The sequence below is a fragment of the Eleutherodactylus coqui genome, chromosome 1 (assembly GCF_035609145.1).
Source record: "Eleutherodactylus coqui strain aEleCoq1 chromosome 1, aEleCoq1.hap1, whole genome shotgun sequence".
NCBI lineage: Eukaryota > Metazoa > Chordata > Amphibia > Anura > Eleutherodactylidae > Eleutherodactylus > Eleutherodactylus coqui.
Window position 1 is genome coordinate 190,464,201 of NC_089837.1, and position 25,005 is coordinate 190,489,205.

General features: G+C 43.2%; 1 protein-coding gene across 1 annotated transcript in view; it reads right to left on the bottom strand.

The window, feature by feature from the left end:
• Nucleotides 1–8,606: 8,606 nt before the first annotated feature.
• ELOVL4 (ELOVL fatty acid elongase 4) overlaps nucleotides 8,607–25,005 on the bottom strand; it is a 36,608-nt gene continuing 20,209 nt past the window's right edge. Inside the window, exons 4-6 of the mRNA XM_066604904.1 lie at nucleotides 13,887–14,058; nucleotides 11,984–12,111; nucleotides 8,607–9,962 (exon numbers count right to left, since the gene is read on the bottom strand). Coding sequence (XP_066461001.1) covers nucleotides 9,657–9,962; nucleotides 11,984–12,111; nucleotides 13,887–14,058 — 606 coding nt within the window. The 3' untranslated portion in view covers nucleotides 8,607–9,656. The remainder of the gene's footprint in view (nucleotides 9,963–11,983; nucleotides 12,112–13,886; nucleotides 14,059–25,005) is intronic.

Consider the following 25,005-nt stretch of genomic DNA (forward strand, 5'->3'; position numbering starts at 1 on the left):
TATCTGTCCTGAAAGAAGTGCCTTTGTATAGAACTATTTGATCTCTTTTTCGTACTGATCTACAACTCTCCAGCTTGTCCACCTGCATGAGAGCCGCTTTGGGTCGCTGCTATCCATTTTGGCTGATAAGAGTGGATCAGGAGAAATCCCTTCTAAAATGGCATCATCAAATTAGTTATCAAAACACAACCAATCCCCTGAATCTAATGTTCATAAAGATGCAGTTTTAATAGCTTGTGTTGTGAATTATAGATTTCAATATTTTTTGAGAGTAGAAAAGAAAAATAAAATCGCAGCATTACACATTTTATTGAAACCTTTTTAAAGTTTACATCTTCAACGTTGACATTATTTCTCTTCCCATGTAAGAAGAAAAAAAAAAAAAAAAAGACCAATATGGCTCAAGTTCTGTTTAGTCCAAAACCAAGCCTACACTTATGATCACCGTGAATTCTTCAGATGTGGTCGCACAGCAATATTGCATATGTCATATTGTTAAACATCATGTGGACAAAGTTTTCCTCTAGTCACCTTCTGTATGTATACTTGTACATACTAGAGATCTTGTCATGGATTATATGGTGACCTTATTATTTAATACTAGCATGGAATCATGCCCAGCATAGAAACACAGCCTATTATATGTGTGGCATCCTCTACGATTACTTAGATTGTATATAAGCCCATGCTTATTCCTCTATCCGCATGCATGCCATATGGGCTGGAACATCATCACATTCCAAAACGATGTATGTATGGACAGACTTCCTGGTAAAACTTAGATAAGACATTCAAAAGCCCCTGATAGTTTTTGCAAAATAAATAACATTTAAATGTACAACACTTTTCCTACTTTCCCACACATCAGAACATGTATTAATAAATTACTTCATCAGAGAGAAGAAGAAATAAAGTCCATACATCTTTGACCATATTGTTTAGAATTCATGCTCTGTGCTTAGAAGTTATGACATGAACACATGGATGCCATCATATGGCTCAATCCCTTTACTACACTCTGCTCATTTCATATCCTCAAGGTTGCATAAATCTGGGCCCAAATTGATGCATGTACAAAGTATTATCCAATCACAATAGTCATCACGAGAGAAAATGGTTTTTCAAATCTTTCATCTCAAAATTAACTGAAAGCACCAAATAAAATGTTAATATTGTACTTAAAGCATATAGAACATTTCTGTCTTCTATTCTAAAAATCTCTTAACGTTTTTTTAAAAAAAAGTAATGGGGACATTAGGGCAAGATGTTTCAATAGTGTATAATAATTCAAGACAGCAGATAATATACCCAGAAGTGGAGGGTCTGCTTGCTTTATGTATTCCCTGGCTAATAGGGAAATAGTTACTAAAGGAGTTGGCCACCTAATACACGACTAATAGAAAAGCCCGTCCCAGGACAGCGACTGAAATATTGTATAATCTCCAGGTTCAGGAAAACCATTCAGTGGAATTACAAATAATAGCTATAATGCAGAGGAGTTAGCCATTTTGACTCCACAATACTTGGGACAAAAAATCACAGAGGTGAGGAAAAAGAAAAAAACACATATTCACTGAAAAAGCCAAAAATACAATACCTGAAGGTCTGCAAAGCAGACACGGTCACCATAGGCACGATCGCCATAAGGCAGGCACAATCGCCGTAGGGCAGGCGCAATGGCCTTAAGCCCTGAAGATATGTAGTCAGCCAGACAATAATGTGTGGAGGAGCAGCTTGTTCCTGGCAGGCACAATACTTGGGACAAACCAACGTGGAGGTCCCTTTGTTGTCTCATTCTCTCTGCTTGCACTGCTCAGCGCTCCCCTTCACTATTATATATTTGAGGACATATCATGATTTCACTGGACTTAAGTTTGGAATTTATTAAATGGAGATTTTGCGACTTGGTGAATTCATCATCTTGAAACCTCAGCAGATGGTGATGAAAAGGTGTACATCTTACGATGTAGGCTTGTGTGTTTGAGAGATGTAGCTTCACCCCACTTGTGTGGCTGTAGATGATGTAAGGCATGATGTTTGTTGCAGATGCTATGGTGGTGATGAGTGAGAGCCCATAGCGTGTAGTGGTAACAAGCCACACCACAAAAGATGTGTATATATATGTATTAGATAAGTACAGGGCTGTATATATTGTGTATGTTCACAACTTACTACACACAATGTCTACTGCAATGCACTTATAGATAAGGTGGCCAACTCCTTTAATAAGCAAAACCACTTTTGGTCTCAGGACCACATCAGCAGACTGTTGTACTTAAAGGAGCCACAATAAGTTGCTTACAGTAAAACCCTACTGCCCCCATATGAAAAATAGCAGACCATTCACTGTGTATGAGACTGACCGAAACAGCAGACTGCTGTACTTGACTGTCAGTCCCCACAGACTTCGAAAAGAGCAATGGTTGAGCCTGTACTATTCTGCTTCATTCAAAGTTCCCCATTCTAGTGTAGATGGGACATAATTGTGGGAAAACCCCTTAAAAGTGTCGTTCACATTTCGTTTAAATCTTGGGTTAGGTTTGAATCCTTGAATACGGGATACAGACAGAACTTTAGGTTGGAACCATAGGCTTTCACTGCTCAAATGGAGAATAAGGTCTTCGAGAAGCTTTCAGAATAACATGGTCAACCTATTATTCTCTCCAGCGCAAATGCTGGAAATGAACAGAACACTTCTAAAACGGAGACCGTATTGGAATTCATTTGAGCAATTTAAGCTCATGGTTCCATCTGAATCTGGTTCTCAGACCTAATCCGGGACAGAACCCCCGGACATAAACTGACTAACCGGGGACAGAACCCCATGACATAAATAGACTAACTTGGAATGTAAATGGATTAACTGAGCAGGGGGTTGGACCAGATGACCCTGGAGGTCCCTTCCAACTCTACCATTCTATGATTCTATGAACTCGGGATGTAAATGGAAAGTGAACATCCCCTACCATTAGGTACTTTCCCCCCACAGGATACCGTTATTGGCATTATGCCCTCTCCTGCTCCCCAGATCTTACGTTGTGCTGTGTTGTCAATTAATTGCTTATAAAATTTATGGGACAAACAGTATGTATTATGTCCATTCTGCCTATAGCACAGAATGACACAGAGGACAGCAATACCCTATTAGAGCATGATGAGCATCAAAGCAAGGTCTGCTGGTTGACACCCACTTCCATTAGTCTAAACCATTAGCCAATAACAAAATACATTTTATGTCACATAAGACACCAGATTTACATGAATATATGTAAGTGGAGAGGTGAATCAGAGGTTTATACAGACTACATCAGATAATGTACTGAAACTGTAACATAGGTTAGGAAAATTTTGCACAATAAGGAAAGGAAAGGAAAAAAAACCCCCACTAAATTCATAACCTCTGTGAGCTAACATTTGGAAAGACGAAGACCTTCACAGTATTGAAATTATGGTAGGCAATACATTGCTTGTGGTATGTCAAAAGACAGGCAAAAAATAGTTTTTCACTAGTTTGTACACTTCTAGAAAAAGTATTAAAAATATCAATAAAAGAGCTACACAAAAAAGTGGTGTAAATCAGCCTTACTGTAATTATTACTAGGGCTGAAAATACGTATGCTGTGGGAAACCATTAACCCCCTTAGTGGCAGGTTTATTATTACCATGTCATGGCCCACAAGGCAGGTTTTTTAAATGGGTCAACAATGCAATTAAAACCCCGGAAGATTTCAAATGACAGCTCAGTGCTCTGCACGTTTCAGCACTAGAGCTGTCCACTGAAATCTTCCGGGGTTTAACTGCATGGTCAATGCAGCAAGCCCCGGAGGTTTTCCAGGTATGCCACTAAAGGTGTTAATGCTGCAGGATATGAAAAACAGCTAATAGTTAAAGGCTTTACACACCTTCGGGGAATTTTTAGACAAGAATGGATGCATTTTTGGCCCCCCAAAAAATCATATTTGTTATTGGGTTTTCTTAAAAACATTTCTTTTGGTTTATATAGCTTTATGTATAGCAAGCTGCAGAATGCCCTCTATTAGCAAATCCAATTGCAAAAATTATTTTTAACCAAAAATACATACATTTCAGCCCCCCCAAATGCATCTAAAAAGGTATCCATTTAATATTAGTCATTAGGACTATTCCAAAAATAGGATATTCCATCTAAAAATTTATTTTCAGCTCCTAAAAGTACACATCTATACAAACATGAATCTTGAATACTATCACAGGGTCTACATCACATCAATTAGGGGCTATAAGACGGAGATTTACTCGATGGACGGATGTTTCCAATGCAATCAAGAAGGAGCAGATTTATTTTACTGTTTGTGGTGTAAAATAGCAGACTTTACTATAATACGCTTAGTGAATGTTGTTCCCTATAATCCTATATGGGCTGTCTTCAGCCATGTGGATGTGTCCACTACCACACGTACAGTGGGAAGCAGAAAATTTCTAGAAATGTTATCTGCCGCCGGTATTAAGATGATACTTCATACATGTAGATATTCCCCCATTTCGCCAGTTTTTGTTTTTTTTTAAAGTTATCATGAGGATGGATTGGGCAGACTTATCCCTTGAAAAATGAACACAGGTTAAACTTATTTTGAATGTTGATGGAGCTTTATAGCTACTCTACCTAGATGAATCAGAGAGGCTATCAGGGACTGTTTTTATTTGACTACATGACTTAAGGAAAAAAAAAAAAATTACAAGACCCACCAATCTCATTAGCTTGAGCTACTGGACTACATGGCCAGGGAGAGTGGCCACAAAAATCTGTCTGGCTCGACCGTGAGGAGCATTGATAACGGAAGCTATATATAATATATATATATTTTTTTTTTTTTACTGTCGAGAGAAAATGTGTACCAAGATTCAAGTTGGGTTGGTATGTTTAATTTGTTGGTTTTAGTATGTCTCTAATGTTTTCACTACAGGGAAAAGAGACAAGGACAAAAGACCAAGTTTCTTTACATCTCATTTTAGCTTCCCTTTTATATGACATGTCATGTGTGATCTTTTTTAAAATCAATGATATCACATTGTTCTATAGGACTCTACATCCAAGTGCGGAAGACGCTTCTAAAATCTAGAGATTATGGATCCCCCCCCCCCCCCCCCATCTCCGCCAGATTTTTGAGCTTGTTGCTTTTTTTATTTCTAGGACATCTGCACTGCCCTGTAGCATTAGGCCATTGCACGATATATTGAAATGCCCTTAAATGTTATTACTATGATATTTAAAAACCAATCAATAAAAACACTTAAACCTAAAAATACACATCTTCCTGTGACACTAAGGATCAGAAGCCTCTGTGACTGATTGAGACTGCAACAAAGTAGGCCTAGTGTCATTTGAGGGACCAAAACTTGGGCCCATCACTTACATTTTTTATGAGAAATTGTGCTTCCCTTATCTATTTGGCTGCTAATAAAATTTTACAAGTTACAGAGTAGGGTTGTACTAGTTAAAGCAATACTGGGTTTGCTTGATAGCCCTCCCATCAAAGTATTCCTTGCCAGCGAATCAGGGGGTGCCCTTAGTATCGGTCAGACTCATTCTTGCCCAGATTATTTCTTTAGCCACTTTGGGTCTCTTGTATCAAAACGGTAGAAAGAATAAGAAAAAATTAAAGGCTATGGCCACCTTTGGGGGCAATTCTTTTCACTTAAATGTCTTTATTTTGGTTTGACAATCATGTTTTTCTTGTAGAATTCTATTTACCCCATATTTGTCTTTTCCTCCTCCCTTTTAAAAAAATCATAACTCTTATTGATCCATCGACATAGGTGTATGAGGGCTTGCTTTTTGCAGGACGGGTTGTATTTTTCAATGGTACCATTTAGGACTCATGCCCACGGCTGGGTCGGATTCCGACTGCAAAATCTCAGTGGAATCAGACCTGGCGCCCCCCAGAGACACATTCACCTGCCCGGATCCGCCGTGTCTCGGCCAGCGAGTAAGTGCGCATGTGCAGTGCAGCGCCTGACACACCGGCGCTGAGTGGTGAAGCAGATTCTCGCGATGCTTCTGCAGTGCTCACAGCGTAAGTATTGCGGGACCGATGGCTTCCATTGACTGCAATGGAAGCCATTCGTACATTTTTACGCTCTATTAGAACATGCTGCGATTCTCCTCTGTGAGCAGAAAAATCACAGTTGATTTCCGTTCGTGTGCAAGAGAGAATTATTTACAATTGCATGTCCATGGACGGACATTGCTGCAGCATTCGCGACGGCAGTCTGGCCACGAATTCTGCAGCGATAATCCATCCGTGGGCATTCAGCCTAAATGCCCTACAAAATTTTTTAAAAATTCTAAGTGGAGTAAAATGAAAGAAAAAACAAAAACAAAACAAACAAATAAAAAACGAACTTCCACCATCTTTTGGTGCGTTTTGTTGCTACGGCGCACAAACTGCAACAACAATGACCTGATAACTTTATTCTATGGGTCAGCATGACTGCTACGATACCAAACTTATATAGTTTTTTTTGCTGTAATACATTTTTTTTTTTAAGACATTTGTTTTTTTAAAATTTTCTGCCGCCATCTTCTGCACGCAGTAACTTTTATTTTTTCATCGACATAGTTGTGTGGGGGCTCATTTTTTGCAGGATGTCCCGTAATTTGCGTTGGTACCATTTAGGAATACATATGATTTTTTGATCGCTTTTTATTGCATTTTTTCTTGGAGACAGGGTGACCAAAAAAATTTCTGGCTTTCTTTATTTTTTGTTCTGACGACGTTCATTGTGTGGGGTAAATAATGCGTTACTTTGATTAGACTTTTACAGACGCAGCAATACCAAATATGTGTTTTTGTTTTAGAATTTAGATTATTTTATTGTAAATATTACTTTTATTACTTTCCCCCCCCCCCCCCAACAATTAGTAAAACTTTATTGTTCTGTTTTAGTCCCTAAAATAGGCAACCACTAGCGGTGCTTTGATCGCTCTTGCAGTATGATCATCATACTGCTGTCGGGTATGGAGTCTATCAAGCAACCCCATGGGGATGGCTTGATAGGCATTCTGCCAAGACAGCCCTGGGGCATTTCAGAACGGGACTCTGGAACATCATTCAGAGCATTTAAATGGTTAATAGCTCCCATCAGCCACGTGGCTGAGTGGAGCTGTTGCCGCCGGGTGTGGGTTGTATTAAACATCCAGCGTTGCACTGTATGAAGAGAGAACGTAACTGTATGTCCTATAGCGGGAAGGGGTTATTCGCTAACTATAGACACTGCAGTCTAAGGGTGGCTTCACACAGGACAACTTCCATCTGAATAGTCACTGCAAATAGTCCCTTAAGTGTATGAATGATTGTGTGCTATTACACACAGCGATTCTTGTTCTGGCTGCTGGAGTGCACACCTCCCTGCAACGTTATTGGATAGTTTCAATAGGAGATCCATCAGTGAGGCTGGACAGAATTCTTGGTTTTCCGCCCTCATCTCTTTTTTCCTGCACTTTTTATCGGCTAATTTATGAAGACAACAAAAATAAATAATGTTGTGTTCATAAATTAGCTGATAAGAAGGTAAAGAACAGGAGAGAGCAGATGAAAACTAAGCCATTAGTCCAGCTTCACTGACAGATTTCTTATGGAGACAGACTGCAGTGTCTATATACAGTGATATGTAGAAGCTGCAGAAGACAAACAGTGCAAAAGCATTAATGAAACCCTATTACAAAATTGTTTTTCACCCCAAAAATAAATGCGTTTAAGTGAAAAAAGTTGCTCCCAAGTGTGTTTGTAGCCTTTAATTTGGTATTAATTTAAGAACAGTTGTACATTCAATGGATTTTTATTGAAACACAATCAGGGGAAGCTGGGAAACCAGTATTTGTATGTTAATAAACTTACAGATTAGAATACCATCAATCAGCACCAGTTCTCAGCATCAGCACATGCTTATTGTGTAGTCTAAAACAAACTGAAAGACACAGGCTAAAGCCTGGCTGCTTACCATGTTAGCAAATCTAAACAGCATATTAGTTACCCAAGCTAGAAATATGGGAAAATGTGTCAAAAAGTATATACTAATTTTAGAGATGTTCAGATATAAATAAATAGCCGATAGGTTACCCCTCATTTATATACTTTGGGGTTCAGTCACATGGCTCTTTATTGGGACCTGCACAAACCAATAAGTGTTAATCCCTCTGAGCTGCAGCCAGACGTAACCTCTCATATTGACAGTCATATAATGTTCGGGGAAACACTTTAAAAATGTTGGGGAATATACAGTAAACAAAAACAGCAATTGAATATTTTGTGATTGTTTTTGGGTCCTATTTTATGGTGTTCACTTTATTCTGCAGGTCAGTATGATTATGGCTATACCAAATTTTTACAAAAATCAAACCTTTTTGTCTTTTAAACAGCTCTGTGTGTTATGTTTTGGAAGCCATATTTGGTATTTTTCTGATGATGGAGTTGTGTGATGGCTTGTTTTTGGGGGGGGGGGGGGGGGGGAGAAGAGCTATATAGTTTTTATTTGGACCACTTAAGGGTACATGTGACTTTTTTGATAAGCTTTCATTCCTATTTTTGGGAGCTGATGCAGCCACCCCCCCCCCTTCCCCTCCCCCCAGCAATTCTGACCCTTTTAATGGCATTAAGTGCGGCAAAAATAACATGCTATTTTAAAGATACATTCATACAGCAGATGCTTCTCATGGCCAAGTCTGCCGTGTATCTGCAGTGGAATTCATGGCATTAATCTGAGGGGGAAGTTAAAATTCATTTAAAAAAATCTGGTTGGTCAATCTGCACACAGAAAAATCCCCACTATATTAATTCCGGAGTGGATTCCCATAGAAAAAAAAAATAAGATGTGGAAAACATAGTTTTCAGCACAAAACCCACGTTAAATTCACACCCAGTAGTTCTGTCGCTGTCTGCGGGATGTAAACAGAGTCAGCGTGGAGAATGGGAATTGCAGGCAAGTAAAAGACCATTTTATTATTTTTCACAATTGCCTGCAGATTAGAAAAATAATTAACTCAGAAAACCCCTTTAAAATCCAAGATGCTGGGAACTAGTTGGGCAGAATGAAGTAAATCCTGAACCAGGTGAACTGGAAGAGGATCTAGAATTTGCATGAAGGTGATTTACGTGAAGCCAGTGTATCCTAGCAGCTGCTCCAGATCTGCTCCACCCTCATGTTTTTGTACTCTAGGAGCAATTAAACATAATAACATCATTCTAACAGCTAAACATGGAGAATGTGCCATAATATTGTGACATGCCTAACGATAAGAATAGAATGATCCCTTGGTTTATTTTCCTTGCAGTGATTTCTGCCTCCTCCTTAATCATCTGAATTACTGGTTCCAGAATAGTGTGCAGCTACAACATATTATTCACTAGGAACGCCCTCCGCCGCTTCAGCCAACAGTGTCGTTCCTAACTCCAAAAACAGGGAAAACACAGCAGTGCTAGCTTGTTCACTCCAGGCTGGAAAGATTAATTTATGGACAGAGCAAGCTCCATTATAGAAAGGAAATAATACCAACTGTCAATACATGTACCTAAACAGCTTTATAGCACTTGATCAACTGCGAATACCTAATCAAAAGGGGACAACTCCCTTAAGAGTGGAGGACCCAGGTCATCAGAGAGAATAAGGCATGGGTTTAATTACTCTCGCTTGGCTTTCCCCTTCCTCTTTTTCCTTCCATTCTCCACCCCCACTTTGTGGTTCTCATGCTTGTTCAGTGCACCATTAGTGACCGCTCCTCCATTCGCCACAGATTTTCCATTTTGGATAGGCTTCCCGCTTCGCGCTGACCCTTTTGGTGTCTTGTATGTCCGATAGTAGAAGTTTACAAAGAGAACAATGAAGGTGATGGCATATACAATCAGTGCCCAATGCATCCATTTGGGGAAGGGACAATCAATGTACAGAGAGAGGGCAGTGTGACCAATAGTGACATGGAACTGTACCTAGAAAGCAATAAACCAGAGAAGCATTAGATAGCTGGCACTGAACAGACATTGGATGTTTGTATCACTTCATTTCTGTTACGAAGTCTTAAGACCTTAAAAACAATTATTCAATTACATTTTATAGGCGCTTTGTTTCAAATAGTTTTTGTTCTAATAACGTTACACTATTTAGGAGGAAATCACAATTACGCCGATAGTAGGGCTTATACACCGAGTTATCACCGCTGCGTGTATGGTACAACAATGCACCAACTACCAAAGGCACAGGACTAAAATATACCTACGAATATCATAAATGTATTTATTACATAGTATCACAATAAAACATACACAAAAAGGAGGGACAGTGTCCATACAAAAACAGCTATACATGGGTACAAATATATGCCATGCAGAATGCGGCATGCAGGCCAATCTACATTGACGGTTTCCTTATTTATTGTTCAGTCCATTGGGTGATTTAGGCTGCTGCATATCTGCTTCAGGGGTTCTGTTTTCCTGTCTTTATGGAAGAAGAAAAGGGAAATCCCCCGACCAAAACAAATCAGTCCTATGATGGAAGCAAACAGCACCAAACGAACCCATTCACTATAATGGGGTCCATTTGTTTCTACTCAGCTGTCTGGACTACCAGACAAAAAAGCGCTGCACCCAAGACTTGTATTTTTTGCCGGATCTACGACGGAGCCTCCGAATGTCCTTAGAAGAACAAATGTATTTACTTATTTGGAGCACAACTATGACTGAATAGATTTGCACCCATGTATAGCTGTTTGTATGGACGCGGTCTGTCCTTTTTATGTATGTTTCTTAGGTTTGCTTTATTGTGATACTATGTAATAAAGGATGATATGTGAACACATATTTTGGTCCTGTGTCTTAAGGTGCATTTACACCACAAAGATGATCGCCCAAAAGATGACTTCTAAGCGAACATTTTGCATAAACTACTACTTGGTACTAATGCCTATTAGTACCAATTAGTAGCGTGCGAGCCACGGATAGCTGTATTCAGGGAACAGACCATCCGCTGTTCACTGAATACATTCCCTTTGTTCTGCCATGGGAGTGACAGCTGAGAATGTAATCAGCGCTCCCCCGGGCAGAACGCAGCATGCGGTCTGTCTTATCAGCTGTTCTGCTTAATAATGGATTTCATGCAGAACTAAAAATTCATCGTTTGGCAGAAGAGTAAAGATGGGCACATTTACATCCAACGATTATCGCTCAAAAGAATTTCAGAGTATACCATTATTAAAGGGGTATTATGGGACTTTTACTATTGATCACCTATCCTTAGAGAGTGATGGAAGTAGATAGCGCTGTGCATACTGCAGTGGCCCGGTTAGGTACTGCAGGCATTGCTTCCAGTGAATTAATCTTGAGCTGTGCATGTAATACCAACCTGGGCCATTGCAATACTGATAGTGCCATCTACTTCCAGTGCTCTTCCCAATTACAAAAGCCCGGGTGAACAGCTGATTGTTAGGAATCCCGATCCGCAGGATAAGTAATCAATAATAAAATCCCCGAACAAGCCCTTTAAATCTCATAAATTCACCACACGTCTCTAGATTATAATTCACATCTACCGGATTAGGGTTTATTGGAATATACATTCAGAATGAACTAACGTAATGACAGTAAAGTGACAACCATCTCTGTTAGATTTCAGTGTAAGAGCAGTAAATCCTTCTGTAGAATGAAGTAGCTACAGATACTACTGTCCTCCCTGTATCTCTCTATATATAGGATATAGCCTCACATTCATGATGTCCATCATGCTAATAGTAAATACTGAAGGTGGACATTCATGATAGAGAAGTCAGGGAGATAATCTTTCCGGAGGGGGGGGGGGGGGGGGGGTTAAGCACAACCATAGAAAGTAATAGATTGCTATCTCACACATATGTATAGGCAAGCATAGTAGTAATATGTTGCACTAGATGTACTGTATGTTATTTAGTTATGTCATTAATTGTCCTTTTGTATAAAATGAAACAAAATATATATTTTACCAGTTGTAAAATTGTCAAGTATCGTTTCCACCAGAGATACTTCTGAAGATGTGGACCACAGGAAGCCAAGCCATAATACAAGTACATCACAACATGGATCACAGCGTTCATATGTGCGCCAAAGAAGGCTGGAAAGTAATAAGGCACAAACATATCAGAAACCACAAAGCCATGTCGAAGTATCTTCAATCATATCAGCTGCTACAAAATAGTTTTACCATCTCTACTTAAGGCCGCCTGCACAGGAGCGGAAATTCCGCGGCAGGATTTCCTGCGGAATTTCCGCCCCTGGAAGCTGTCATAGGATTGCGTTAACAACCGCAATCCTATGCAGACAGCCGCGATTTGGCCGCGCGAAATCTCACGCGGCATGCTCTATTTCTGTGAGGGGAGGCGCAGATGAAAGAGCCAGGGCCGCGGGAGAGGTTAGTGCCTGCGCTGCTCTCTGCAGATGCTCGGGTGGGGTCCCGCTGCGAGAATTCTCGCAGCCGGATCCGACCCGGCTGTCTGCAGGTGGCCTAATGGTCCAGAAATGAGCAACTTGGGAAATAGCTAGCTTGTGGGGCTTATGCACATCTGCGTTAGGGCTTTTCATTTGTTCCGTTTTTGGAGCAGAAAAACGGGCTTAAAAGAGAAACAAACATTTCTGGTTTTGACTCTATTGATTTCAATGGGCTTTCTGTAACGCTTTCAGCTTGCTTATATCTGTTAGGTTTCCTTTTTAACAGAATAAATAGCGCTGCAGACAAGCTTCACCCCCCACACCCCCACCCCCCCGTTCTCCGAAGCATCACAGCGTGGGTACCGGTCAGGATTTCATGCTGACCGTGGCACGGACAGTGTAACTCATCTGACAGGTTGCTTTAAGTGCCACTCCGCTGAAACTATCTTTTAATTCATAATGTAACTAGTCTCCAGTATGTTGGCTAGTGTAATCTTGTTTAGTTATTGCTTTCTATCTCAAACTTCCTGAAGTTCTTCTCTTCAGGTGGGTCATGTTACCTAACTCTGACCACCTGAGATTTACTCAGCTTTTTGTTCTCTCAAGTCAATGTTTCAGTCAGACATTAGCCTGTGTGATATTACATTTCACAGTTACTGGTGATGCTTAGAGTCTCCTGTCACACAGTTATAATAGAGGAGATAATAGCTAATCCTTCTGGCTGTATACTTATGATCTGGCAGTATCTAAATAAACTACAGATGGTACTGGCAGTGTCCTTCCAGCAGGTAGAGATGGTATTGCCTCCAGCTGGTTATGTTGTACTGATGCATCATTGGAGTGTTAGAGCATAGAGAAAGTGAGCAGGGTGAAATCTCAGCATTAAGCTTGTGCCTCATAAATATTAGACAGGAGGCTGCACTACATGGAAGTGACTGCAATGCACAGAAGAGACGTCAAGAGTTAGACAGGCAATCAGGTATGAAAAAGGTGTATTCACTGGGGTGGCCCTCTAAGTACGCTTCTGTCCCCAGCTGCCACAAAGAGGATGAAAACAACTCGAACAAACGGAGAATTGTGAATCTGTTTACAAACTATCATGATATATTCTATAATCTGGTCACAAAGGGTTAAATTAGTGGGTGGTCCCATTATTCAGCTACCAGTGCCTGGCATCCAGCTGAAAAAGACATTTTGGAGGAGGATTATGAGGCCAGTCCTGTTGCCTAACAACGCTCCTTTGAAATGTTCTCTACAGCTGGATGCCAGGCACAGTATACAGCCTCTGCTTCTGGGAGGAACCAGAGGGGGCTTATGGATGCTCTTATTTGTACTGTCGTTTTGCATAGCAGACACATAAGAATTCATAATCTTCACGATAAACATACCAAATACAATAAGCCTAAGAAATAAGCCTGAAACAAGGAAAAAAAGACATTGAAGAATAAAGCGGATACATACACTGTCCTCCAGCGACCCACTTGATTCCAATCCACCATAAGGTAAACATTGTGCAGTGGTGATACACATGCAGGAAACTGATTTGATTAAATTTTTTTCTCAGTATGAAAAACACTGTATCAAAGTATTCAACTCCTTTAGAGACATAATACCACCACAGAGCGGATGCTACCTGAAAGACAGAGAATGGGATATGTGGCAGATGCAGGAGATTACCAGTGACACACATGGGAATGCTAGAAATGTATTCAAGCGGGAAATGGTTAAAAATTCTTAAGTTACATTTCATTAAATACATATTTATTTACAACTGAGAAAATGCAGGAGAAATTGTGCACTTCTATTGTTTTATGGCCCCCTATCCACGGCTGTTGTAAAATATTGCCAGCGATATTCCGCCGCGGGGGTGCAGAGCTGTCAGTTCTCTGCGATGAGCCTATCTGACAGATCGGCTCACCGCGGAGAATCGCATCAAATCACGGCATGCCGCGATTTAGATCCCACAAGTGGAGAACGCTATGGAAATCGTTCACTGCGTTACCCGCGGCTGGATTATTGCCACGCGTGGACAGGCAGCCTAAATAGGGGCCTTGTGTGGTGCAGAGTGTTAAGGCAGCAACAGCATGCAGTCCCAAGCTCTCACTCAAGACCTGAAGGTTGTAGGTTCAATCCCCGCATGGTTCAGGTTGCCGGCTCAAGGTTGACTCATCCCTCTGAGATCACTAAAAGTACCACCCAGTTTGCTGGAGGGCAATAAATTACCTGAAAGCGCTGCGGAATAAGTTGGCGCTATACAAATAACAAGTCCCTTTTAAATACAAATCTCACTTTGTTACACATAGTAGTTTGTATTTTGTGAACGGGAAAACAACGCACAAAAGACAAACAAGGCGTTCTCTCTCGTAGTCGTGGACATAACTCGTTTTATTCTATTAGCCAATTCTGATATACTGAGCATGCTCTGGCTGATGAACACTGGGAGTGCTTTGGCAATGTCTCCCCCATTGGCTAAATGTTAGGTGTTCCTCTATTGGCTGCCACACACTGTTTCTCCTATTGGCTTTTACACCGATGTCCGTGCATTACACTTAGAGCCATTATTGGTTGATCCCTCTGTCTCTCACTCAGCTGATTGGTGGTGGGGATGATATTGATCTCGCCTGTTACTGATATATATGTGATTGTTCCCAGCAAGAGAAACCACGTAATCTTGTAGATATGATACCTTTTGCTCTACTGGCTAACACGGTACCAAACCTTTGTTTTCATTATGATATATATGTAGTCTGCCCATAATCTCTCATTCAGTGCACAATGATAAAGGACCTGTGATGACGTCAGAGTCATGTGATCAGGGGGTTGAGCTAAGAGCCATAACGGACTACATGTTGGTGACATCATTACAGGTGGTGTCAGGCTCTGCATGTAACTCTCACACATGGACAGACGGACAAGTGGTCGTTGACACTTTGATATGCACTAGTCCAGATGGTTATACTGGTTTCTATTACTCCATGTGCGTGAGCCATTGTGCTGGAGTTGGTGGAGTGAGCGTTAGCTTCGCTGTTCCTAATAAATTATATATACACCTAATGTATTTAGTGAGGCAGGTAGTCTATATGTTCAGACCTGGTGAAATTTTATATGTGATTAATAAAAAAGTTTTCTTTTAAGGGGATCCACTCAGGGTTGTTGCTTCTAGCAAATACATTAGATTTTGGTATTGATGAATAGGGAAGCTCAGACTTTCTGGGTGAGGCTACAGTCATACCTTTTATAGATATGATCAGATTATTTTCCTACTCTTCAACCTCAGGAAAATACATAATTTTCACTTTTCTAAATTTCTAAACTTCTAAAAAGACTTGTGTGTCACTTTTACTATACTTTATTTATTAAAAATATATACAGAAACACTTTTTATAATCCGTTTAATAGTGGATTCTATTTTCTGATGTCACTTTATAACCATAGATTTTTTCTAATACTGCTTGACCAGTTTATAATACCCCTTTAAAAAGGAACCTGTCACCAGGATTTTACTACTCAGGTTGCCAATATCGCAGTACAGGACATGCTGACTATGTGTTTTCTATACTGCACTGCCTTCCTGTTGTGCAGAAATCATGATCAAATTCAAATCTTTTCTGGCCTGGTGTGCTAATCACCAAGACTTTGGAGGCTCTCTTTTCTAAAAACACACCCCATGGCTGTTCCTGAATCACTTTTGGCAGATATCGCTGTAAACCCAATGCCTTCTGGCACAGCCGTAGTTGAGGATCCCAGCAGACTTCCTCAGTCCATCGTGAATGCGCTGTTGGAGAAGGATACCTTGGCAGCATCAAGTGACGTGACCTCTCTAACATCACTTTATGCTGCCAAGGCTTGCTCTTCCACTAGTACACGCACAATGGACCAAAGAGGTGTGCTGGGATTGCCAACTACACCTGTGCCGCAACCCATATGCAAATCTCACACCTTGTAGGATCTGCTAGGGCTATCAACCAAAGAGAAGGGAATTGGTTACAGGACTGAATCATGAATACGCCGGACTCAACTCAGCTGGAAACGGCACAGAGGACTCGACTGACTCATTAGTATACCTGGTGGGAAAGGTTTTGTGTCAGGTCAACATAGTAACGTAGTATGTAAGGCCGAATGAAGACAATGTCCATCTAGTTCAGCATATTAATCCTCCCATGTTGTTGATCCAGAGAAAGGCAAAAACCACAAGAGGCAGGAGCCAATTACCCCTTTTGGGGGAAAATTCCTTCCCGACTCCCTAATAGCAATCAGATTAATCCCTGGATCAACCTCTAATAGTTCCTACTTGCCTGTATACCCGGATTAACAATTAACCTAAGATTTATATCCTGTAATATCCTTCTTCCCCTAGAAAGACATCAAGTCCCCTGTTAAACTCCTCTATGGATTTTGCCATCACTACATCCTCAGGCAGAGTTCCACAGTCTCACTGCTCTTACAGTAAAGAACCCTGTTCTGTGTTGGCGATGAAACCTGCTATCTTCTAGACGTAGCGGATGCCTTCTTGTTACCGTCACAGTCCTGGGTGTAAGCACATTGTGGGAGAGATCCTTGTATTGTCCCCTCATGTACTTATACATGGTTATTTGATCACCCCTTAGCTGTCTTTTTTCCAAGGTAAATAATCCCAATTTGGATAGCCTCTCTGGGTATTCCAGTCCCTTCATTCCATGTATTAGTTTAGTTGCCCTTTTTTGAACCCCCTCAAGTACTGTAACATCTTTCCTGAGCACCGATGACCAGAACTGTGCGCAGTATTCCATGTGAGGCCTGACAAGTGCCTTATATAGTGGGAGGATAATGTTCTCTTTTAATGCACCCCAAGACTCTATTAGCTTTGCAGAAGCTGACTGGCATTGGTTACTCCAGTTTAATCTATAATCCACTAGTACCCCCAGGTCTTTTTCCAGATCACTTTTCCCTAGCAGTACCCCATTTAGTGTATATTGGTGACATCCGTTTCTCCTGCCCATGTGCATAACCTTACATTTATCAACATTGAACTTCATTTGCCATTTTTCTGCCCAAGCCCCCAGCTTATCTAGGTCCCTTTGTAGCCGTGCCTTGTCCTCCGTTGCATTGATTATATTGTATAATTTTGTGTCATCTGCAAATATTGATATTTTACTGTGCAGTCCCTCTATCAGGTCGTTGATAAATATATTGAACAGAATGGGGCCCAATACTGAACCCTGTGGCACCCTGCTAGCGACGGTGACCCAATCAGAGTATGAACCATTTATTACCACCCTCTGTTTTCTATCTCTGAGCTAATTCTTTACCCAGATACACACGTTTTCGCCCAGACCGAGCTGTCTCATTTTATATATTAGCTTATTATGCGACACGGTGTCAAATACTTTAGAGAAGTCCAGATATACAAGATCAATAGACTCTCCCAGGTCCAGTTTAGAACTTACTTCATCATAGAAGCTGATCAGATTGGCCTGACATGATCGACCCCTTCATGAATCCATGCTGGTGAGGAGTTATTCTTCAATGGCATCTCTCAGAAACCCCTTGAATATTTTTCCAGTTACTGAAGTGAGACTTACCAGCCTGTAGTTACCAGGCTCCCTTTTGGACCCCTTTTTGTAAATTGGAACCACATTGGCAATGCGCTAATCCAAATGGTACAACCCAGGTCTTGATAGTATCCATAAATATTAGATATAGTGGTCTAGCTATCACATCACTTAGTTCCCTTAGAACCCTTGGGTGTATTCCATCTGGGCCTGGCGATTTATCGATTTTAGTCTTTTTTAACCTGATCCGCACCTCCTCCTGCGTTAGGTGTGAGATATTTTGTGGGGGGTTCATTTTATTCCCCTGCATCACATATGGCATTTCCTTTTCGTTTGTGAATACGCTTGAAAAGAAACTATTTAATAAGTTTGCCTTCCCTCCATCATCTTCAATGATTTCCCCTACATTATTTGTTAAAGGGCCAGTGCTCTCAGTGCAAATCCTTTTGCTGTTAATATAGTTGAAGAAAAGTTTCGGGTTGTTTTTGCTCTCTTTGGCGATCAGTCTTTCAGCCTCCTCCTTAGCAATTTTGATCTTATCTTTGCATATTTTGTTTTTTTCCCTGTACGATTTTAGCGCTTCTTCGCTGCCTGCTTGCTTTAGTAGTTGGAACGCTTTCTTTTTTTCGTTTATTGCCCCCCTTACAGTCTTGTCGAGCCACATTGGTTTCCTTTTACTCGAAGTTCTTTTATTTTTAAAGGGAATGAACTGCTCACATGAGGTGATTAGGATCCTTTTGAACTTTTCCCATTTGTCCTCTGTACTGATATTTTTGAGGATGTTGCCCCAATTAATGTTACCGATACTAGTTCTAAGCTGATCAAATTTTGCTTTACTAAAAGTTTAGTTTATTTGTTGCTCCCTGATAAGGCTTCTTATTGAATGACAGCTGGAAGTTGATTATATTTTGGTCACTGTTCCCCCAAGTGCCCCTCAGCCTGTACCCCCGTTATTCGGTCCCGTTTGTTAGTAAGTACTAAGTCCAGAATGGCCCTCCCTCTCCTTGGTTCCCGCACAAGTTGGGTAAGGTAGTTGTCTTTAATTGTTCTCAAGAACTTATAACACCTATGAGATTTGCAGGTTTCGTTTTCCCATTTTTTATCCGGACAATTACAGTTCCCCTTGATAATTACTTCGTTGCGCTTTGACACCACTTCTATCTGCCTTAAGTAGTAAGATTTTGGCTTCTTCTGATGCTTTTGGTGGTCTATAGAAAACTCCTATCAGGATTTTGTTGTTTTTTTTCCCTGTAGTTCTACCCAGAGATTCCACATGTTCACCTCCTGCCCTTATGTCCTCCCTTAGCCTCAGCACTAAGTACGATTTAACGTATAGACATACCCCTCCCCCTTTCTGGTTTCCATGGTCTCTTCTGAAGAGATTGTAACCCTGTAAATTCGCCTCCCAATCGCAATTATCATCAAGCCATGATTCCGTTATTCCAACTATATTATAGTTTATCAGTCATTCTCGCTTCAAGCTCACCCACTTTACCAATCAGACTTCTTGCATTCGTGGTCATACAATTTATACAGTTTTTTGTTCTTTAAATTCATTTTGCTACTAATGGTACTATTGGCTGATCTAACAGTTCTAACTGTACTAACCCCACCCCGTTTGACCCCCATTCCCAGAGCTAAGACCCAGGATGCTAGCTACACTGATTACCCCCTTATTTCTCTTTTTGCCCTCCCCTCCAGTCCTTAGTTTAAACACTCCTCCAGCCTTCTAGCTATCTTCTTCCCATGCACAGCTGCACCCTCCCCATTAAGATGCAGCCTGTCCCTACGGTAGAGCCTGTAGCTGACAGCAGAGTCAGACCAGTTCTCCAGGAATCCAAATCCCTCCTTCTTACACCAACTCCGGAGCCACTTGTTTACCTCCCTAAGATCTGCTGCCTTTCTAGTGTGGCTTTAGGTGCAGGGAGTATTTCTGAGAAAACTACCTTGTAGGTCCTCGCCCTAAGCTTGGACCCAAAGTCCCTGAAATCATTTTTGAGGGCCCTCCAATGACCTCTAATTTGTTCATCCGTGCCAACGTGTACCATGACCGCTGGATCCTCACCAGCCCCTCCCAGTAATCTGTCAATCCGATCCGCGATGTTCGAAATCAAGCGCAAGGAAGACAACACACCGTTCGACGATCCAGGTCTTTATGGCAGATTGCCTTGTCTGTCTCCCTTATAATTGAGTCCCCCACCACTAGGACCTGTCTAGCCTGCCCTTTCTCCGTCCCTATCTCACTGGAGCAGTCAGCTCCCTGGCGTTCAGAGGGCATGTCGTGCTGCAGCGGTGCTGGCTCTGTAATGGCATCCCCCTCATCTGCCAACTCGGTCTGCGGATGAAGATCTGCCTTGCTACATACCAGTTTTACTTTGTGCTGTCTGAGGAGGCAGCACTTTGGGTACATCGGTTTTCATCTTTGACCCTTCCAAATGGGATATGGTTTTCACTGTGGGGCCCCCAAGCCCTCATTTGCACAGATAGGCCCGGTTGAGTGAATGCAGATGCTGCAATGGGCTGAGGTGCAGTGTTTGATGGTGTGAATAGGAACTTATCCAGAAACATAGCAATAATCAGGACTGGTGGCACAGTAGTAATAATGAGGTCCAAGCAGGAGGTTTGGGCAGACAGGGAGCAATAACGCAGTTCGGTGAACAGAGCCAAGGATCAGGGAGCACAGGAGTCAGAAACAAAATAAACAAACTGGGACTCACAAATGGCAGTAGGAGACCAAATTACTTAGGCATCCACCCTAGGGATGCCTAATATAGCAGATGCTCCGACGGGATTAAAGGGGAGCAGGTGTAGGGAGCACACACTGACCCTTTAGGACGCGAGAGAGCCTACCAGGAAGCCAGTAGAGGATTGAGTAAAGAAAGAAGCGCATGTATGATGGTGGCGCCCGACCATGGCCCCAGCAGCAGCTGTAAATGAAGTAGGCAGCGGCAGTGTGCCATAGCATGATTTTGATCATGATGTCTACACAATAAAAAGGTAATACAGTATAGAAGACACTCTGTCAGCATGTCCTGCCCGCACATAATACTGCGGTTTGGTTATTAAAGCCTGGTGACAGGTTTCCTAGAGAACCTATCAGCACTCCTAACTTGTCTGTTTTAGTAAATACTTGTATTCCATATGAAATAACAATTCTGGAGCTTATTTTCTCATAACTCTACATTGTGTTGTTCCTCTGTCCCTCCTTTTAGAAGTTTATAAGTTGACAACTGGATGTTGCCAGTTGGGTGTGTCTCTACATAATCTGACATTGTCCAATCAGTGCTGACTGTGTAGGGAAACAATAACACCCAGTAGTCAGTTTAGTCATACATTCCTAGAAGGAATTCCAGAGGAACAGAACAATGCAGGATTATTAGGAATACAAGCAGGTATTAAAACAGGCATGTGAGGAGTGGTGACAGGTCCTCTTTAAAGGCAGACAACTTTTTTTCGCCCTTACAAAAAAAATTGAGTATTTATGTAAAAAGCGCCCCTGCCTAACAGGAGATTTTGTCAATAATAGAGATGAGTGAACGTACTCGTCCGAGCTTGATAAACGTTCGAGTATTAGCGTGTTCGAGATGCTCGTTACTAGAGGCGAGCACCACGCGATGTTCGAGTTACTTTCACTTTCATCTCTGAGACGTTAGCGCGCTTTTCTGGCCAATAGAAAGACAGGGAAGGCATTACAACTTCCCCCTGCGACGTTCAAGCCCTATACCACCGCCCTGCAGTGAGTGGCTGGCGAGATCAGGTGTCACCCGAGTATATAAATCGGCCCCTCCCGCGGCTCGCCACAGATGCGTTCTGACATAGTTCAGGGAAAGTGCTGTCTTGCTGGAGTTGCTATAGGGAGAGTGTTAGGAGTTATTTTAGGCTTCAAGAACCCCAACGGTCCTTCTTAGGGCCACATCTGACCATGTGCAGTACTGTTGAGGCTACTTTTTAGTGTTGCACATTTTTTTTTTTTGGTATATCGGCCGTGCAGAGCATTGCGTCCTCAGTCTGCAGTAATTTTACATAGTATAGGGCCAGTAGTGCTGAGGCAGGGACAGTGAAAAAGGTGAAAGACATATACTGTCTATATAGGCAGTGGGCTTTTCCAAAATAATATGGGAAAAAACATTCTATTTGGGTTGCCTGTGACCGTCCTGAGTGTACTGCGTCTCTGCTGGGGGTAGTAGTCTTAATTAATACGCAGCCAGATAAGTGTTACAGCAGGCTTGCGCAAAATTCTTTCCTGGCTCTGCGTTGCCCGTTACATCACCGCTGTCATCCTGTCCAGAGGGAAACAGTCTGCAGTAATTTTACATAGTATAGGGCCAGTAGTGCTGAGGCAGGGACAGTGAAAAAGGTGAAAGACGTATACTGTCTATATAGGCAGTGAGCTTTTCCAAAAAAATTTGGGAAAAAACTTTCTATTTGGGCTGCCTGTGACCATCCTCAGTGTACTGCGTCTGTGCTGGGGGTAGTAGTCCTAATTAAGACGCAGCCAGCTAAGTGTTACAGCAGGCTTGCGCAAAATTCTTTCCTGGCTCTGCTGTGCGTTCCGTAAGCGAAATCAGCCTCCAACCACAGGCCAATAAGCGGCACATTTAATTACAGCGTTCTGTTTCTGCACTACTGGTAATACACCATACTGAGGGGTAGGGGTAGGCCTAGAGGATGTAGACGTGGACGCGGGCAAGGACGCGGAGGCCCAAGTCAGGGTGTGGGCACAGGCCGAGCTCCTGATCCAGGTGTATCGCAGCCGACTGCTGCGGGATTAGGAGAGGGGCACGTTTCTGGCGTCCCCACATTCATCTCACAATTAATGGGTCCACGCGGTAGACCTTTAATAGAAAATGAGCAGTGTGAGCAGGTCCTGTCGTGGATGGCAGAAAGTGCATCCAGCAATCTATCGTCCACCCAGAGTTCTGCACCGTCCACTGCTGCAACTCTGAATCCTCTGGCTGCTGCTCCTCCTTCCTCCCAGCCTCCTCACTCCATTACAATGACACATTCTGAGGAGCAGGCAGACTCCCAGGAACTGTTCTCGGGCCCCTGCCCAGAATGGGCAGCAATGGTTCCGAATTCTCTCCCACTGGAGGAGGTTGTCGTGACCGATGCCCAACCTTTGGAAAGTTCCCGGGGTCCGGGGGATGAGGCTGGGGACTTCCGGCAACTGTCTCAAGAGCTTTCAGTGGGTGAGGAGGACGATGACGATGAGACACAGTTGTCTATCAGTGAGGTAGTAGTAAGGGCAGTAAGTCCGAGGGAGGAGCGCACAGAGGATTCGGAGGAAGAGCAGCAGGACGATGAGGTGACTGACCCCACCTGGTTTGCTACGCCTACTGAGGACAGGTCTTCAGAGGGGGAGGCAAGTGCAGCAGCAGGGCAGGTTGGAAGAGGAAGTGTGGTGGCCAGGGGTAGAGGCAGGGCCAGACCGAATAATCCACCAACTGTTTCCCAAAGCGCCCCCTCGCGCCATGCCACCCTGCAGAGGCCGAGGTGCTCAAAGGTCTGGCAGTTTTTCACTGAGAGTGCAGACGACCGACGAACAGTGGTGTGCAACCTTTGTCGCGCCAAGATCAGCCGGGGAGCCACCACCACCAGCATGCGCAGACATATGATGGCCAAGCACCCCACAAGGTGGGACGAAGGCCGTTCACCGCCTCCGGTTTGCACCGCTGCCTCTCCACCTGTGCCCCAACCTGCCACTGAGATCCAACCCCCCTCTCAGGACACAGGCACTACCGTCTCCTGGCCTGCACCCACACCCTCACCTCCGCTGTCCTCGGCCCCATCCACCAATGTCTGTCAGCGCACCGTCCAGCCGTCACTAGCGCAAGTGTTTGAGCGCAAGCGCAAGTACGCGGCCACGCACCCGCACGCTCAAGCGTTAAACGTGCACATAGCCAAATTTTTCAGCCTGGAGATGCTGCCGTATAGGGTTGTGGAAACGGAGGCTTTCAAAGGTATGATGGCGGTGGCGGCCCCGCGCTACTCAGTTCCCAGTCGCCACTACTTTTCCCGATGTGCCGTCCCAGCCCTGCACGACCACGTCTCCCGCAACATTGTACGCTCCCTCACCAACGCGGTTACTGCCAAGGTCCACTTAACAACGGACACGTGGACAAGCACAGGCGGACAGGGCCACTATATCTCCCTGACGGCACATTGGGTGAATTTAGTGGAGGCTGGGACAGAGTCAGAGCCTGGGACCGCTCACGTCCTACCCATCCCCAGAATTGCGGGCCACAGCTCGGTGGTGGTATCTGCGGCGGTGTATGCTTCCTCCACTAAACCACCCTCCTCCTCCTCCTACGCAACCTCTGTCTCGCAATCAAGATGTGTCAGAAGCAGCACGTCGCCAGCAGTCGGTGTCGCGCGGCACGGCAGCACAGCGGTGAGCAAGCGTCAGCAGGCCGTGCTGAAACTACTCAGCTTAGGAGAGTAGAGGCACACGGCCCACGAACTGCTGCAGGGTCTGACAGAGCAGACCGACCGCTGGCTTGCGCCGCTGAGCCTCCAACCCGGCGTGGTCGTGTGTGACAACGGCCGTAACCTGGTGGCGGCTCTGCAGCCTCACGCACGTGCCATGCCTGGCCTACGTCTTTAATTTGGTGGTTCAGCGCTTTCTGAAAAGCTACCCACGCTTGTCAGACCTGTTCGGAAAGGTGCGTCGGCTCTGCGCACATTTCCGCAAGTCCCACACGGACGCTGCCACCCTGCAACATCGGTTTCATCTGCCAGTGCACCGACTGCTGTGCGACGTGCCCACACGGTGGAACTTTACGCTCCACATGTTAGCTAGGCTCTATGAGCAGCGTAGAGCTATAGTGGAATACCAACTCCAACATGAGCGGCGCAGTGGGAGTCAGCCTCCTCAATTCTTTACAGAAGAGTGGGCCTGGTTGGCAGACATCTGCCAGGTCCTTGGAAACTTTGAGGAGTCTACCCAGATGGTGAGCGGCGATGCTGCAATCATTAGCGTCACCATTCCTCTGCTATGCCTCTTGAGAAGTTCCCTGCAAAGCATAAAGGCAGACGCTTTGCGCTCGGAA